The following is a 17,811-nucleotide window of genomic DNA, read 5'->3' on the forward strand; positions in this document are numbered from 1 at the left end:
CAGCTCCTTTTGGAGCAGGTTTTTAGTTGGACAGTGAGGGAGTGGATCAGATGTAACTTTCCCTATCTTACCCTATTTACACGGAGATGGTGTTGTTCCGTCCCTCCTGTGGCTCCACGTGTGTGTTTCCGTATGCTTCCGCTGCGGGGAGCGGGGAACACTAGCTGATGTGGAGTCTCTGATGTTGTAGCGCCGTTTTACCACTGCGTCCAGCGGAAGTTGTTGGTGGCGCGATCGAGCCGGAAGTGCAGGTCTCTGGGATGGTAGATGTTCCGCCTGTCTGTGATTTGTCTGTGACCTAGGTGAGGAGGGGCACTGCAATCGGAGGATCACTACCCAGGACGAAGGACTGTTTCCAGGGACGCCTGAGGTCTCTTCAGTAATCCTGTGATAAAGTCTACTTTTATAGGGTAGACTATTCCATCTGGTAGGAGTCCTGTATTTGCAGTTTTAACAACTTGGCCAATTTTAAGCTGTTTTTGTCTACTTGCTGTTAGTAGACCACCTACAAGGGTGGGAGGCTAATTTTTATCTTTGTCTGTGAAAATAAATGTTATGGTTTTACACTATGGTGGTGATTTTCTGTTTTCACATGTGGAATCCGGAGGAGTTACTGTTGGAAGGTTCTGAAGGAGGGTCTATTGAGAGGAGGAACCCTGTGGGATTATCCTGAGTCTCAGATGCTTTTTTGTCTATCATTAACCTGATAGACAAATTTAAGGGTACGAGTTTCCTCATAAAGACTTATAAGAAATGTCATAGAGATATAACACTATATTGTATTTTTGTTTCCTTTTGAGGTTATACAAATCCTCTGAAAGACCATTGAAATATTCATCAAATTAATAAGTATCCTCTGTGTGCGCTATTCTATGTGGAGGTTTTCTATCTTTGTTTGTTTATATCTGTGAAGTGTTGGTGGAACTTAATTTCCTTCACTGAGAAAAGCAGCCACGTGTGCGCAATTGTGACTTTCTATCCATACCTACAGGTGAATCAGAGTAGACTGTAGAGGGTTAATCTCTGGAGAGTCGGGTTACACTGCAGAGTGTAATGACCAGGGAGTCAGGCTGAACTGCAGAATGGAATCACAGGAGAAAGTCTGTAGTGAAGCTTACAGGCTGGAATCACTGAAGACAATGAAAGCACTGACAACTTTCCAGCCCAGGAACAGAATATTTACACCTGCTGGGAAGTAGGTATTGGTTGGGCAAATAACCAGAGTCCAGAGTGCAGCTGCTGGGTAATCAGGCTGAGAGCAAAGTGCAGCTGATAGGCTGAAAGGTAACATGTGATCAGGAAAATATGGCTGTGCCCATGTTAGCTTTTGGAGGGAAAGTCTGTTTGTAACCTGCATGTGAAATTTAACCCTGATGCTGCCAGAATCACAGTGAGGAGACCTGAGATAATAAGATGCAACGTGCTGCACGCAGACAGCACAGATGGAATCCGGGCTTGGAACGCTGGGACAGTCTCAGGAGGCATTTAGAAGGTAAGTATTGATGAGAAATTACCCGAATCGTGACACAGATTGTTTGACCAGAGCTGATGTAATGAAGCTTTCGGCGGCTCCAGAGTCGAGTAGTGCAGGGATGAGAAGAGAAGAAGAAGGGAGCTCCAATTGGGTTAACAAGACAGACTCTTTCTTGGTATGTAATTCTGATAATTCTCCTAGCTTGACCTCTCCAGCACAAGCTAGGAGCGGGCGTTTCCCGGACGTAGATTGCAAGTTTTGACAAAGTGATCAGATGCACCACAATACAAGCAGAGGTTCCCTTGTCGCCATCTCTGACGTTCTTCGTTGGAGAGGCGGGAGCGATTGATCTGCATGGGTTCTTCCACAGTTGGTGATAATGATGTTGGTAGAAGAACAACTCTAGGCTTAGGGCGATCTGACCGCGACCTCACCATACAGCGTACTCTGTACCTCAGGTCTAATTTATTGCATAAAGAAATTAATTTATCCAACTTATCAGGTACGTCCTGAGTTGCGAGGTCATCTTTGATCTTTTTGGAGAGACCGCTCCAGAAAGCTGCAATGAGAGCCTCCTCGTTCCAGTTCAGTTCTGAGGAGAGAGTACGAAACTGGATCACGTACTGACTGACCGTACGCATGCACTGACGCAGGATCTCCAATGAGGCGGCAGAAGTCCTGCCCGCTTCGTCAAAGATTCTTCGAAAGGTGGCCACGAATTCTGAATAGTTAGACAGGATGGGATCCATCCTCTCCCACAAGGGTGAAGTCCATTCCAACGCTTGCCCGGTAAGTAAAGAAATTATATAAGCTACTTTGGTTCGTGCTGATGGGAAGTTGGCCGACTGTAGTTCGAACTGGATTTCGCATTGGTTAAGAAACCTGCGGCATTGTTTTGGATTCCCATCGAACTTACTGGGATATGGCAAATGCAAACGTGGAAGTGGTACTGGTACAGGAGGAAGCGGGACCGGAGGTGCTAATGTGGGAGCAGCTGTAGATACTTGAGGGGCCGTCATGGCAGCACAGTGAGAGTCGAGACGTTCTGACATATTCTGCATGAACTGCACAATTTGAGATTGTGTGGCCTCCTGCTTACTTAAGCGAGACCAGATATCTGCAGTTGAATCCCCTCCTGAGGCCTGATCACCCGTCGAATCCATTGGGCCAGTGCTTACTGTCACGTCTAGCAAAGTTTGAGGATCCGGCAGCTGAGACTTGCCCGAGGAGGTAGATGGCTGTGGGTGAACAAGATGAGGGGGTTGGATATAGTTCCTTCGCATGGGACACGGAGCAATGAAGAACGTAGGCGGGGTTGAAAGTCAATAAATAGTATTTATTATGTACAGGGCTGAGGTAGAGAACTGTGGCTGGAGCACAATGGTTAAAGAACGTAGTTGCGGATAAAGAACTGCAGGTTGTGGCTTGAAAAACGAGGTTGTGAATAATGAACTGCGGAACTGTGGATGGTGGTTAAAGACGTGGCTGGAGACAAGGACTGTGGACTGTGGTTTGGAGGATGAGGCTGAAGATAACAATCTGCAGGTTGTGGTTGGTGGTACAAAGACGTGGCTGGTGAAGTAGATCTGTGGAGTGTGGCTTGAAAGAAGAGGCAGAAGACCCGGGGCCGACTGTGCCCAAAAAGTCTTACTGGACCGGGTTTTCCAGGAGCGCTTCCACAGGCAGTAGCTGGTTAGGAACGGCAGGACTGCAGCAGCAATAGGGAACCGACCAAGCAGGAGCAGGAGTAACCAGAATACGACAAGGATCCTGGGAGCACATGCTAAAGCACCTACAACAGGGTTGTAACTTGAAGCACTGGTGTCCCTGTCCTAAACCAGCCCCCTTTTATAGGGAGAGCTTCCCCTGGATTGGCTGGAAGAAACAGGAAACAGGAACTATGCTTAAAACTTGGTCTCCAACATGGCGGCGCCCAGTAATGCAGACCTTTCTGCAAAGCCACATTGCTCACCGCCTCTGGTCTCCTAGCAACGGCTCAACAAGAGCAACCAGCAGTAGCGGCGTCCCGCCGCCACGAGCGGATCCCCTCACCGCCGTCACTGCTGCCCACGGACCCGCGCAGAAGCCCACATCCGCCGCTGCCCGCACACCACCAGAGAAGCCAGCCCCGCGGCCCCAGCGTACCGGTAAGACTCTGGACGCTGACAAGACTAAGCTAAGCAACACAAGTGTGCGGCACAAACACCTGGCTCATCTAGGAGTGGCACTGCAGTGGCAGACAGGATGGCACTTAAAAAAAAAATCCCCAAACAGCACATCATGCAAAGAAGTAAAAGAGGTGCAATGAGGTAGATGTATGGCTAAGCTAAGCGACACAAGTGTGCGGCAAAACCACCTGGCCCATCTAGGAGTGGCACTGCAGTTGCAGACAGGATGGCACTTAAAAAAAACTAGTCCCCAAACAGCACATCATGTAAAGAAGTAAAAGAGGTGCTATGAGGTAGCTGTATGGCTAAGCTAAGCGATACAAGTGTGCGGCACAAACACCTGGCCCATCTAGGGTTGGCACTGCAGTCCCACTGTACTAATGGCGGATACCGGACGCATGTCTAACACCAACATAGCTGTCAAGGCCTCAGTTATCCGCTTTGCAACAGGATGACTGTTGTCATATTTTATCTTCCTCACAAAGGACTGTTGGACAGTCATTTGCTTAGTTGAAGTAGTAAAAGTGGTCTTCCGACTTTCCTGGAGGAGAAAGTGGAGAGGTATTAGTTGCTGAAAAAGAGGTGGATTCCAGGATGAATTGCTCTTTTGAACGGTCAGAGGGTTCTTCAGAACTTAGGGAGCGAGATAATGCATCTGACTTTTTGTTGAGGGAACCTGGTCGGTAGCTAAGTTTAAAGTTAAAATGGGTAAAGAAGAGTGCCCATCTTGCTTGGCATGGGTTCAGACATTGGGCTAACTGTAGATACAGGAGGTTCTTGTGATCCGTGGTTACCGAGATTGGATGCTGAGATCCCTCCAACAAATACCTCCACTCCTCAAAGGCCAACTTAATCACCAGTAATTCCTGTTCCCCAATAGCGTAATTCTGTTCAGCGGGGGGAAATCTTTGCGAGAAGAACGCACAAGGATGGACCTTCTTGTCCTCGAAGAGCTGGGATAATACTGCTCCTACTTCTACAGTAGAGGCATCAACCTCCACCAAGAACGGACGGCTGAGATCAGGTTGTCGAAGAACTGGTGCGGTCATGAAGGCCTCTTTTAAAGACGAAAAGGCTTCCAAAGCCTCCGGAGACCACTTGGCAGGATCGGCTCCTTTCCTAGTTAATGCGGTTATGGGAGCTATGACAGAAGAATAATTTTTAATGAATCTTCGGTAGAAGTTAGCGAAACCCAGGAAACGTTGAACTCCTTTAAGGGTAGCTGGAAGTGCCCAATCCTGAATCGCCTGGACTTTAGCGGGATCCATCTGTAACCTCTGCCCTGAAAGAATGTAACCGAGGAATGGAATCGTGGGTACTTCGAAGGTGCACTTCTCTAATTTACAGAATAATTGATTCCTTCGTAAACGAGTTAGCACTTCTCTGACTTGTTCCCGATGGGTCTTCAGATCCCTAGAAAAAATGAGGATGTCATCCAGATACACTACCAAGCAGTCATAGAGGAGGTCTCTGAAGATTTCGTTAACGAACTCTTGAAAGACAGCTGGGGCGTTACATAGGCCAAAAGGCATTACCTGGTATTCGTAATTGCCTTTGCGGGTATTAAATGCCGTCTTCCATTCATCACCTGGGCGAATACGTATAAGATTGTAGGCCCCCCGTAAGTCCAGCTTAGTAAATACAGTACCTCTTTTAACACGGTCGAACAGTTCTGGAATCAGGGGTAACGGATATCTTTTCTTAATTGTTATGTCATTGAGACCTCTATAGTCAATACAGAGACGCAAACCCCCATCCTTCTTTTTGACGAAGACAAAACCCGCCCCGGCCGGAGATGTGGAAGACCTGATGAACCCTTTATCCAAGTTCTCCCGGATATACTCCGACGTGGCCTGTGTCTCGGGAAGTGAGAGATGGTAGATTCGACCTCGGGGAGGAGTCTTACCAGGTACTAGCTCAATGGGACAATCCCAAGTATGATGCGGGGACAAGGTGTCTGCCCCATGCTTACTGAAAACATCTTGAAAGGCTTGGTATTCCACAGGAAGGCTGGAAGGACTGGAAGAACAGAGAGGTCTTACTGAAGGTAAACAGTTTTGGAAGCAGTCTTGTCCCCAAGAGAGAACATCCATAGTTTGCCAGTCTATGTGGGGACTGTGCCTAATTAACCATGGAAACCCTAGGATCAGTTCATGAGAGGCTTTAGGAATTACAAGGAAAGAGATTTTTTTCTGAATGAAGAACTCAGACCTTCATCTTGAGAGGGATAGTACGAAAGGATACAATACCCTCAGGGATATAACTTCCATCCACCGCAGTAACAGAAATGGTACGATCCAAAGGAACCGTTTGTATTCCAGGTTGTCACAACTGAGGGCTGGTGATGGTGACTGGGAGCCTCAGTTGTATGGGCTGATGGGTACCGGAATGTGGGAGGAGCGAGTAGACTCCTAGACATATGCAAGGTAGCACTATGTAGAGCCCGAAGGTGTGACCACGAAAACTGGAAATCTCTTTCAGTGGTTTTATTACATAAAAAGTCATATAACGTGCAAAAGAAATAATAGAATGTCACAAGTGGTAATTTGGTGCACAACTGGTTAAAACCAGTAGTCTGGAATGTGGAGGAAAGTTCTGTAAAGTAAAAATGAAGCTAGGGTTCGCTGGAAGATGAGAAATGAAGCTGGGGTTCGCAGGTAGATGAGAAATGAAGCTGGAGTGCGCTGGAAGTTGAGAAATGAAGGATGGCTACTGGAAAGCCAGAGTTCAGACACAGGTGAATCAGGGTAGACTATAGAGGGTTAATCTCTGGAGAGTCGGGTTACACTGCAGAGTGTAATGACCAGGGAGTCAGGCTGAACTGCAGAATGGAATCACAGGAGAAAGTCTGTAGTGAAGCTTACAGGCTGGAATCACTGAAGACAATGAAAGCACTGACAACTTCCCACCCAGGAACAGGATATTTATACCTGCTGGGAAGTAGGTATTGGTTAGGCAATTAACCAGAGTCCAGAGTGCAGCTGCTGGGTAATCAGTGCAGCTGATAGGCTGAAAGGTAACATGTGATCAGGAAAACATGGCTGTGCCCATGTTAGCTTTTGGAGGGAAAGTCTGTTTGTAACCTGCATGTGAAATTTAACCCTGATGCTGCCAGAATCACAGTGAGGAGACCTGAGACAATAGGATGCAACGTGCTGCACGCAGACAGCACAGATGGAATCCGGGCTTGGAAGGCTGGGACAGTCTCAGGAGGCATTTAGAAGGTAAGTATTGATGAGAAATTACCCGGATCGTGACACAGATTGTTTGACCAGAGCTGATGTAATGAAGCTTTCGGTGGCTCCAGAGTCGAGTAGTGCAGGGATGAGAAGAGAAGAAGAAGGGAGCTCCAATTGGGTTAACAAGACAGACTCTTTCTTGGTATGTAATTCTGAGAATTCTCCTAGCTTGACCTCTCCAGCACAAGCTAGGAGTGGGCGATTCCCGGATGTAGATTGCAAGTTTTGACAAAGTGATCAGATGCACCACAATACAAGCAGAGGTTCCCTTGTCGCCATCTCTGACGTTCTTCGTTGGAGAGGCGGGAGCGATTGATCTGCATGGGTTCTTCCACAGTTGGTGATAATGGTGTTGGTGGAAGAACAACTCTAGGCTTAGGGCGATCTGACCGCGACCTCACCATACAGCATTCTCTGTACCTCAGGTCTAATTTATTGCATAAAGAAATTAATTTATCCAACTTATCAGGTACATCCTGAGTTGCGAGGTCATCTTTGATCTTTTTGGAGAGACCGCTCCAGAAAGCTGCAATGAGAGCCTCCTCGTTCCAGTTCAGTTCTGAGGAGAGAGTACGAAACTGGATCACGTACAGACTGACCGTACGCATGCACTGACGCAGGATCTCCAATGAGGCGGCAGAAGTCCTGCCCGCTTCGTCAAAGATTCTTCGAAAGGTGGCCACGAATTCTGAATAGTTAGACAGGATGGGATCCATCCTCTCCCACAAGGGTGAAGTCCATTCCAACGCTTGCCCGGTAAGTAAAGAAATTATATAAGCTACTTTGGTTCGTGCTGACGGGAAGTTGGCCGACTGTAGTTCGAACTGGATTTCGCATTGGTTAAGAAACCTGCGGCATTGTTTTGGATTCCCATCGAACTTACTGGGATATGACAAATGCAAACGTGGAAGTGGTACTGGTAAGTGATCAGATGCACCACAATACAAGCAGAGGTTCCCTTGTAGCCATCTCTGACGTTCTTCGTTGGAGAGGCGGGAGCGATTGATCTGCATGGGTTCTTCCACAGTTGGTGATAATGATGTTGGTGGAAGAACAACTCTAGGCTTAGGGCGATCTGACCGCAACCTCTCCATACAGCGTTCTCTGTACCTCAGGTCTAATTTATTGCATAAAGAAATTAATTTATCCAACTTATCAGGTACGTCCTGAGTTGCGAGGTCATCTTTGATCTTTTTGGAGAGACCGCTCCAGAAAGCTGCAATGAGAGCCTCCTCGTTCCAGTTCAGTTCTGAGGAGAGAGTACGAAACTGGATCACGTACTGACTGACCGTACGTACGCATGCACTGACGCAGGATCTCCAATGAGGCTGCAGAAAACCTGCCCGCTTCGTCAAAGATTCTTCGAAAGGTGGCCACGAATTCTGAATATTTAGACAGGATGGGATCCATCCTCTCCCACAAGGGTGAAGTCCATTCCAACGCTTGCCCGGTAAGTAAAGAAATTATATAAGCTACTTTGGTTCGTGCTGATGGGAAGTTGGCCGACTGTAGTTCGAACTGGATTTCGCATTGGTTAAGAAACCTGCGGCATTGTTTTGGATTCCCATCGAACTTACTGGGATATGGCAAATGCAAACGTGGAAGTGGTACTAGTAAGTGATCAGATGCACCACAATACAAGCAGAGGTTCCCTTGTCGCCATCTCTGACGTTCTTCGTTGGAGAGGCGGGAGCGATTGATCTGCATGGGTTCTTCCACAGTTGGTGATAATGATGTTGGTGGAAGAACAACTCTAGGCTTAGGGCGATCTGACCGCGACCTCTCCATACAGCGTTCTCTGTACCTCAGGTCTAATTTATTGCATAAAGAAATTAATTTATCCAACTTATCAGGTACGTCCTGAGTTGCGAGGTCATCTTTGATCTTTTTGGAGAGACCGCTAACTTGAAGCACTGGTGTCCCTGTCCTAAACCAGCCCCCTTTTATAGGGAGAGCTTCCCCTGGATTGGCTGGAAGAAACAGGAAACAGGAACTATGCTTAAAACTTGGTCCCCAACATGGCGGCGCCCAGTAATGCAGACCTTTCTGCAAAGCCACATTGCTCACTGCCTCTGGTCTCCTAGCAACGGCTCAACAAGAGCAACCAGCAGTAGCGGCGTCCCGCCGCCACGAGCGGATCCCCTCCCCGCCGCCACTGCTGCCCACGGACCCGGCGCAGCAGCCCACATCCGCCGCTGCCCGCACACCGCCAGAGAAGCCAGCCCTGCGGCCCCAGCGTACCGGTAAGACTCCGGACGCTGACAAGACTAAGCTAAGCAACACAAGTGTGCGGCACAAACACCTGGCTCATCTAGGAGTGGCACTGCAGTGGCAGACAGGATGGCACTTAAAAAAAAAATCCCCAAACAGCACATCATGCAAAGAAGTAAAAGAGGTGCAATGAGGTAGATGTATGGCTAAGCTAAGCGACACAAGTGTGCGGCAAAAAACACCTGGCCCATCTAGGAGTGGCACTGCAGTTGCAGACAGGATGGCACTTAAAAAAAACTAGTCCCCAAACAGCACATCATGTAAAGAAGTAAAAGAGGTGCTATGAGGTAGCTGTATGGCTAAGCTAAGCGATACAAGTGTGCGGCACAAACACCTGGCCCATCTAGGGTTGGCACTGCAGTCCCACTGTACTAATGGCGGATACCGGACGCATGTCTAACACCAACATAGCTGTCAAGGCCTCAGTTATCTGCTTTGCAACAGGATGACTGCTGTCATATTTTATCTTCCTCACAAAGGACTGATGGACAGTCATTTGCTTAGTTGAGGTAGTAAAAGTGGTCTTCCGACTTCCCCTCTGGGATGATGATAGACTCCCAGCAGCAGCAGCAGCAGTAGGAGGAAGTGGTTCTTGTTCTTTCCTTATTTTATCCTCCAAATTTTTGCTCTCCATTATTTTTCTGGAGTTATATAACAAAATACAGCAAAGGAAAGCGTACCTCTACACCACACAGGGCAAACCCTGTAAAAATAATTTGGATTAAATATTAATAATCCCTTTATTTGGAGTAAATAATATACAGCACAAGACAGCACCACTGAACTTATATGGCAGCACCACTGGACTGGATTTATACGGCAGTACCACTGGAATTATACGGCAGTACCACTGGACATATACGGCAGTATCACTGGATTTATACGGCAGTATCACTGGATTGGATTTATACACCAGTACCACTGGAGATATATGGCAGTATCACTGGAATTATATGGCAGTACCGCTGGACTTATACGGCAGTACCACTGGGCTGGATTTATACGGCAGTTTCACTAGACTTATACGGCAGTACCACTGGAATTATACGGCAGTATCACTGGATTTATACGTCAGTACCACTGGACTTATACGGCAGTACCACTGGAATTATACGGCAGTATCACTGGATTTATACGTCAGTACCACTGGACTTATACGGCAGTACCACTGGAATTATACGGCAGTATCACTAGACATATACGGCAGTATCTCTGGAATTATATGGCAGTACCACTGGACTAATACGGCAGTACCAGTGGACATATACAGCAGTATCACCGGATTATACAGCAGTACCACTGGATTTATATGGAAGTATCACTGGAATTATACAGCAGTACCACTGGACTGGATTTATATGGCAGTATCACTGTACTTGTATGGCAGTATCACTGGATTTATGCACCAGTACCACTGGACATATACGACAGTATCACTGGAATTATGTGACAGTACCACTGGACATATACGGCAGTATCGCTGGACTGGATTTATATGGCAGTACCACTGGACATATATGGCAGTATCACTGGATTTATACGGCAGTATCACTGGATTTATACGGCAGTACCACTGGACTTATACGGCAGTACCACTGGACTTATACGGCAGTATCACTGGACTTGATTTATACATCAGTATCACTGGACATATACGGCAGTATCACTGGATTTATATGACAGTACCACTGGACATATACGGCAGTATCACTGGACTTATAAGGCAGTATCACTGGACTGAATTTATACGCCAGTACCACTGGACCTATACGGCAGTATCACTGGACTTATAATGCAGTATCACTGGACATATACGGCAGTATCACTGGACATATATGGCAGTACCACTGGACATATATACGGCAGTACCACTGGACTTATACAGCAGCACAGGGACACCACCACTGGACTGATGAAGGACAACACAGCACCACTGCAATGGACTGGACTTATACAGTAGCACTGGACATATGGCAGCAGAGGACACCACCACTGTGACTGGACTGATCCAGCACAAAACACCACCACTGGACTGATGCAGCACAACACAGCACCACTGGACTGGAGTTATACAGCACTGGACATATGGCAGCAGAGGACACCACCACTGTGAATGGACTGATGCAGCACAAGACACTGCCACTGTACTGATGCAGGACAACACAGCACCACTGGACTGGACTTACACAGCTACACTGGACATATGGCAGCAGAGGACACCACCACTGTGACTGGAATGATGCAGCACAAGACACTACACTGGACTGATGCAGGACAACACACCACCACTGGACTGGACTTACACAGCTACACTGGACATATGGCAGCAGAGGACACCACCACTGTGACTGGACTGATGCAGCATAAGACACTACACTGGACTGAGCAGCACAAGACAGCACTGGAATCGTCACCCCACTTTCCATCCTGCACAGACACTGAGGACGGAGACACGCCCTCTCGCTACACTCTCCAATGCCGGAGTGAAAATGGCGGCAACGCACGGCTCCTTTTATGGGATCCAAACCCCGCAAGAATCTGACAGTGGGATGATGACGTTTTGCCTCGTTCTGGTTTCCGGGTCAAGCGGAAAAACCTGAGCCGGGCTCGAATCCGGGCACGGGTAGTGAAGTTCAGTAGGGTTCGGTTCTCAGGGAACCGAACCCACTCGTCTCTACTTAGGGGGTTTGAGTATTAGAGATAGCATATTCACCCAGTATGTGTCGGGATCCTGAGCACTGGTGTGCCACTGTCAGTATTATGACTGCCTATATCCCAAGCATCAGGATCCCGATACGATCCCCTAACTTTATGTATGATTTGTTTGCTGTATGATTTGTTATATGGACTGTCTGTTTTGTGGCACCTTAAAATAAATGATAATAATGGTTTCTCGCTCCAATATCTGTCAGTTTCAGTTATAACTAGAAGGTCATAAACTTACATTTTCTGAATAAGGAGCTGGATACAAAGCACAAAGTCTAAGCTTCAAACTCTTTTCCCAGACTCCATTCCGAACATTTAAATGCTGTGGTATGCAACACGAGTGGTTCTATTGGATCCGGTACTGTATGTAATACCGGCAGTCGGGATCCCAGCAGTCAGAAGACCAATGCCAGAATCGCGGTGGCGAGCGCAGCAAGTCCGTTGACAGGTTCGCTGCACTCCCCACACTTCAGGCTGGGTGCAAGCTTAGCTCGCCACATTATATTCCCCCTCGGGTGGTGGCATGGACCGACCGGCGGCATTTCACATTTCTATTACCTTCCACATAAATCCAGGATGTTACTCAGATAGATGAATGCATGGGGCATAACAAAAATAAATCATATATATATATATATATATATATATATACAATAAATATATGTGTAATATCTTAGGTAGATGGTTCTTACAATGTTATTATTAGTACAGTAATATGTATATATATATATATATATATATATATATATGTTAAAGGTCACAGCAACATCATCTTGGTGGACTCTGCACTCTTGTTTCACAAACACTATTTGACTGTGCCCCAGCCCGGTGACAAATACCTGGGGGAGGGAATAAGGAAATTGTTTTGTAATAAGCTAAGTGCAACATTTTAGAGATTGTGTGTAGATGAGCAGGTCAGATAAAGAAACTCTTATACATTCTGGATGAAGAGAAAGTGTACAGAATATAAACTTATGGTGAATGATTCGTTAAGAGGCATGGAAGTGGAAAAGAGACAGGTAAGTTTTTGGGGAAACGTACACAGATCCACCTGTACCTTTTTTTAAACTGTCCTGCTGTTGTACATATTCTTTACCAGTGTGCCGCCTACAGAACCGTATCTTTGACCCGTGGCTATACGGGTCTAGGAGGGCACCGGGCATTCATTATTGTTGTTGGGAGTGCTGCCGGAAATCTCTTGGATATATATATATATATATATATACACACACACACACACACACACACACACACACACACACACACACACAGTTACATGAATACGCAGTAAGATTGCACAATAACACTGATTCACAAGAAGTGTCTTTTTAGCTTTTACACTTCGACTGACATTAACCATCTAGATTGTTAGGTGCTTTTCGTCCTGTTGTGTTTGTAGTCGTGTTCTTTGTTACAATATGTCTAAATGTGAAAAAAGTATATAACTTCATAACAGATTTGAAATATTCCTCTTATGACTTTCTAAAGGATGGGAGGAATGTGAATTCTTAGCATATGTGGCACTATGTTTGCACGTATTCCAGATTTGGATAACAAAAATGCTTTTGCCAGAAGACTGAAGAGAAAGAAACACTTAAACAAATAACATATATAATGTATACAGTAAATTATATATCATTGTACAGTGCCGTTTCTTTCTTTGACTTTGGACCGTGTTTAGCTATCCACATGACACACACACACACATACACACACACACACTTTGGGGTAAAGTCCATGAACAAATATCTCACTGTCTGATGGCAAGTTATGAGCAGTAGGTTAGTTTTGTGAGTAATTAACTTTTCATCTTGTCAAAAAATATCTAACAATGTGTAATTCATAAATATGATATGTATTTATGAAAACAATATGTTAAAAAAATGTACATGGAGTGTGACTTGATGTATGCTACCATTGTCTACCTATTTCTATTGACTGATAACTATTTGATTAGAAGTACTGTAGCATATTAGGTATTACATAATTTTTTAGTCGAAATAATTTATTATCTGTTTTATATTATATAACTCCTTCTGGTACATTAGAAAGTTTCAAAAGAAGACTTTACTTCATCCCATGTAGAAAACTTTAGGAAAGTTAATATGTCTCAGAACAGCATGTATGTACAAGTTTGAGAGAGCACTATCTTTTATTCTATTTATGTGGAAATGTCTTGAATCTAAATGATGTTGCTATAACCATATAAGGTTACAGAACCATGATATAGATGGACAATGATAATTGTATCACATTAAACCCTTTACCATAGGTGAATTATATTTCTTTTAGACATCTCGAGATTCCCAGGTTTATGCCGGGTCTCGGCCAAACTATCCAGGTCCTGCGTATATCTGAAAGCCAGCAAAGTGGGAACACGTTCCTGGGTTGGAACCCCTGGTATTGACCATGGTTTTCCCTGGGACTATCATCCTGGGATTTTACTCCCATCACACTTAGAAGCTTCTGATTGGCCAGCCAGAGCTTTCTCATGCATGCTGGCCATCAGCTGGAGAGAAAGAGGCCACAAGAGATGATGCACATGCACGCACGTAGTGCTGACAGGACAAGGAGAAGAGAAGAATGTCAGTGCCAGTGGTCATAGTGGGCTGAGGAGAAGAGTGGCAGTGGCAGAGGATGAAGGAGAAGAGTGACAGTGGTGAGGTGGCATTTTGTTTGAGACAATGAGTCATTGGAAGGAGGAGGAGGTCCGGGAGCTATTACATGTGTGGGGAGATGAGGAAATAAAAGCCTAAGTTACAGGCACCATTAAGGACAGAAACCTTGGACATATATACCTGCCCTCAGAACAATTTCACTGCTTTTATCACCTATTCCTCCCCTCTGTTTTGACCTGTGGTATGGAACATTTGTAACCCCTACAGAGCAGATATGAGACAGCCAAGACCGGCTCTAGGGTGTTTGGCGCCCCCCTGCAAACTATAAATATGTGCCTTTCCATACTTTCCAAAGGAACATAGTGCTCCTCTGGCACACATTGAGAAAAGGAGTGTGGTATCACAAGGAAGGGGCATGGCCGCACAGTAGTAGCCCCATTTAAAATTATGACACACAGTAGCACAATCATATTCACATTACACCACATATAGTAGTGCCACCTATACACATAATGCCCACAGAAGTAGCGCCGCTTATCAGAGCTGGCTCTAGGCATAGGGAAACTAGGCAAATGGCTAGGGGCATGCATTCTAAGCCTAGGGTGAGCTCAGCTTGACAGTGGGCAGTGGTGGTTTGCAGGGCAACTGATGGGCACCTCTGGGCACAGACTGGTGAGGAAAAAAACAGTGGCTTTTACATCTGTACCACTGACCCTACTGCAAACCTCCACTAGTAGCACATAATGGGTTGGAGGCTAATTGTGGCACCTGGATCACTGACCAGAATATGAAGACCTGTAGGTATTGCGTTGAGATCCCAGCACTTCACTGGCACTTATTTGAATAGTAGAGAGCAGGTTATAAAATCCTGCTGAGGGTGAGGAGTGATGGGTTTTGCTGGCTGCTGCTGTGATCTGTGCTGCTGGGTGATGAGTGCTGTGTTGAGAGAGTGGTGCTGGGACAGAGGCAAAACGAGCAGCGGTGCTAGGGGGCACCAGCTAAAATCTTGCCTAGGGAATTAAATTGGTTAGAGCCAGCTCTGCTGCTTATACACATAATGCCCCCAGTGGTAGTGCTGCTTATACACTTAATGTCCACAGTAGTAGTACCGCTTATACACATATTGCCCACAGTAGTGCCACTTATACACATAATGCCCACAATAGTAGTGCCACTTATACACATAGTGCCACCAGTTGTACTGCTCCTTATACATAATTCCCACAGTAGTAATGCTCTATATACACATAATGCCCACAGTAGTAGTGCCACTTATACAGAATGCTCACAGTAATAGTGCCCTTTATTCATATAATGCCCACAGAAGTGCCATTTATACACATAATGCCCACAGTAGATGTGCCCCTTATACATAATGCCAACAGTAGATGCGTCCATTATATATAATGCCCATAGAAGTGCCACTTATACACATAATGCCCACACCCAATGCACACACACTTTCTCACTCACTCTCTTTCCTTCCACTTACCTGACAAAGTCTGACTGGCCAGATCTGTAGCAGCTTATCCTCCTCTGTGTAAGCCTAGTCCCATGTAGCCCTGCCCACTCAGTCCAGTGTAGCTTTGCCCCTTCATTCCCATTTAGTTCTACCCCCTTTTCAGGCCGTAAACACTTACACTGTCACAAGGCGGTGGAAGGATGCTTTAAGCTGCCAGATCCGCTGTCTGTTATACTGGTTGGCAGATGCAGCCTGCAGCAACAACAGACATCAGCAGGGATGCAGAGCAGGGGGGAGCTCCGGTCCTGCCTGGCGCGGGCGCCTTCATGCTTTTCATACCTTTGCTGAGCGTGCTACACTGGTCCTGGAGACAGCAGATCTGCATTAGCTATATAAGGAACTAGAGAATAGTGGGCCCAGGTGCAACAATATGCATTGGGCCCCATCCCATATTAAAAATAGGGAAATGGCGTACACCAAAATATGGTGTTTTGTCTCACTAACAAGAGGTGTCGCCACACAATAGTACTCCCAATTCACGTTATGGCACACAGTTGAGAGGCTTATACACGGTACGCCACACAGTAGAGAAGCTTATACTCGGTACGCCACACAGTAGAGAAGCTTATACACGGTACGCCGCACAGTAGAGAAGCTTATACACGGTACGCCACACAGTAGAAAAGCTTATACACGGTACGCCACACATTAGAGAAGCATATACACGGTACGCCACACAGTAGAGAAGCTTATACACGGTACGCCACACAGTAGAGAAGCTTATGCACGGTACGCCACAAAGTTGAGTGCCTTATACAACACACAGGGGGGTATTCAATTATTGCCAGATTTTTCGAATCGGCAATTATCAGCCATTTAGGGCGGATCAGATTTGCCTTATTCAATGCCTGTGACGATTTTTCGACTGGTCGAAAAATCTGGCACTGGCAAAAACCACGTGTATCGGTGAATTTACCGCCGATGCATGTGTTTTGTCGAATTTGTGAAAATACCCGTAATTGAATACCCTTGGTCGAATTTGTGCCATTTTTTCGGCTAGCCGAAAAAACAGCACATAATTAAATACCCCCCATAGTAGAGAAGCTTATACACCATACGCCACACAGTTGAGAGGTTTGTACACGGTACACCACACAGTAGAGAAGCTTATACACGGTACGCCACACAGTAAAGATCCTTATAAACAGTACGCCACATAAAGAGCCTTATACATGGTACGCCACACAGTAGAAAGCCTTATACACGGTGTGCAACACAGTAAAGATCCTTATAAATAGTACGCCACATAGAGAGCCTTTTACACGGTACGCTACACAGAAGAAAGCCTTATACACGTTACGCCACACAGTAGAGAGCCTTATACACGGTACGCCATACAGTAAAGATCCTTAGAAACAGTACGCCACATAGAGAGCCTTAAACATGGTACGCCACACAGTAGAGCGCCTTATACACGGTACGCCACACAGTAGAGAGATGCACATGTCAACATTTACTACCAGGAATCTAAGATAGATAGATACAGACGTAGCCAGCCTCATTGTTGCCGAAATGTGTAGGAACCGGCATACGCATCATGGCAAGCAGCAGTGAACGCCGTGCTGCGGATATTCGCAGACTCCATTCACTCCATAAAAGCCTATCAATTGCAGTTGAAAACTGCCGTCTGTCGAAAAGACGGCAATTTTCGACTTTTTAAGGTCGAATCCTGATTCGAAGTATTCAAAGCTTTTCGACAAGTCGAGGCATTCGACTTGTCGAAAAGCACGTGGATCGGCAGAATAGCTGCCGATCCACGTGTTGATGTCGAAAACGGGGCCAAATCCGACAGGTTTTGGCCCCGTTTTCAACC

General features: G+C 46.1%; 1 protein-coding gene across 5 annotated transcripts in view; it reads left to right on the forward strand.

The window, feature by feature from the left end:
* CREB3L3 (cAMP responsive element binding protein 3 like 3) overlaps positions 1-17,811 on the forward strand; it is a 330,836-nt gene that overhangs the window by 97,798 nt on the left and 215,227 nt on the right. For 2 of the 5 annotated variants that reach the window (XM_063914868.1, XM_063914869.1), the window contains exon 1: positions 12,707-12,877. The exons of the other annotated variants lie outside the window; for them this stretch is intronic. In XM_063914868.1, the coding sequence (XP_063770938.1) occupies positions 12,803-12,877 (75 nt within the window). In that variant the 5' untranslated portion in view covers positions 12,707-12,802. Of the gene's footprint in view, positions 1-12,706; positions 12,878-17,811 lie in introns of those variants that run through there. 5 annotated transcript variants of the gene reach the window in all.

Source organism: Pseudophryne corroboree, chromosome 1 (genome assembly GCF_028390025.1).
Source record: "Pseudophryne corroboree isolate aPseCor3 chromosome 1, aPseCor3.hap2, whole genome shotgun sequence".
Classification (NCBI taxonomy): Eukaryota; Metazoa; Chordata; class Amphibia; order Anura; family Myobatrachidae; genus Pseudophryne; species Pseudophryne corroboree.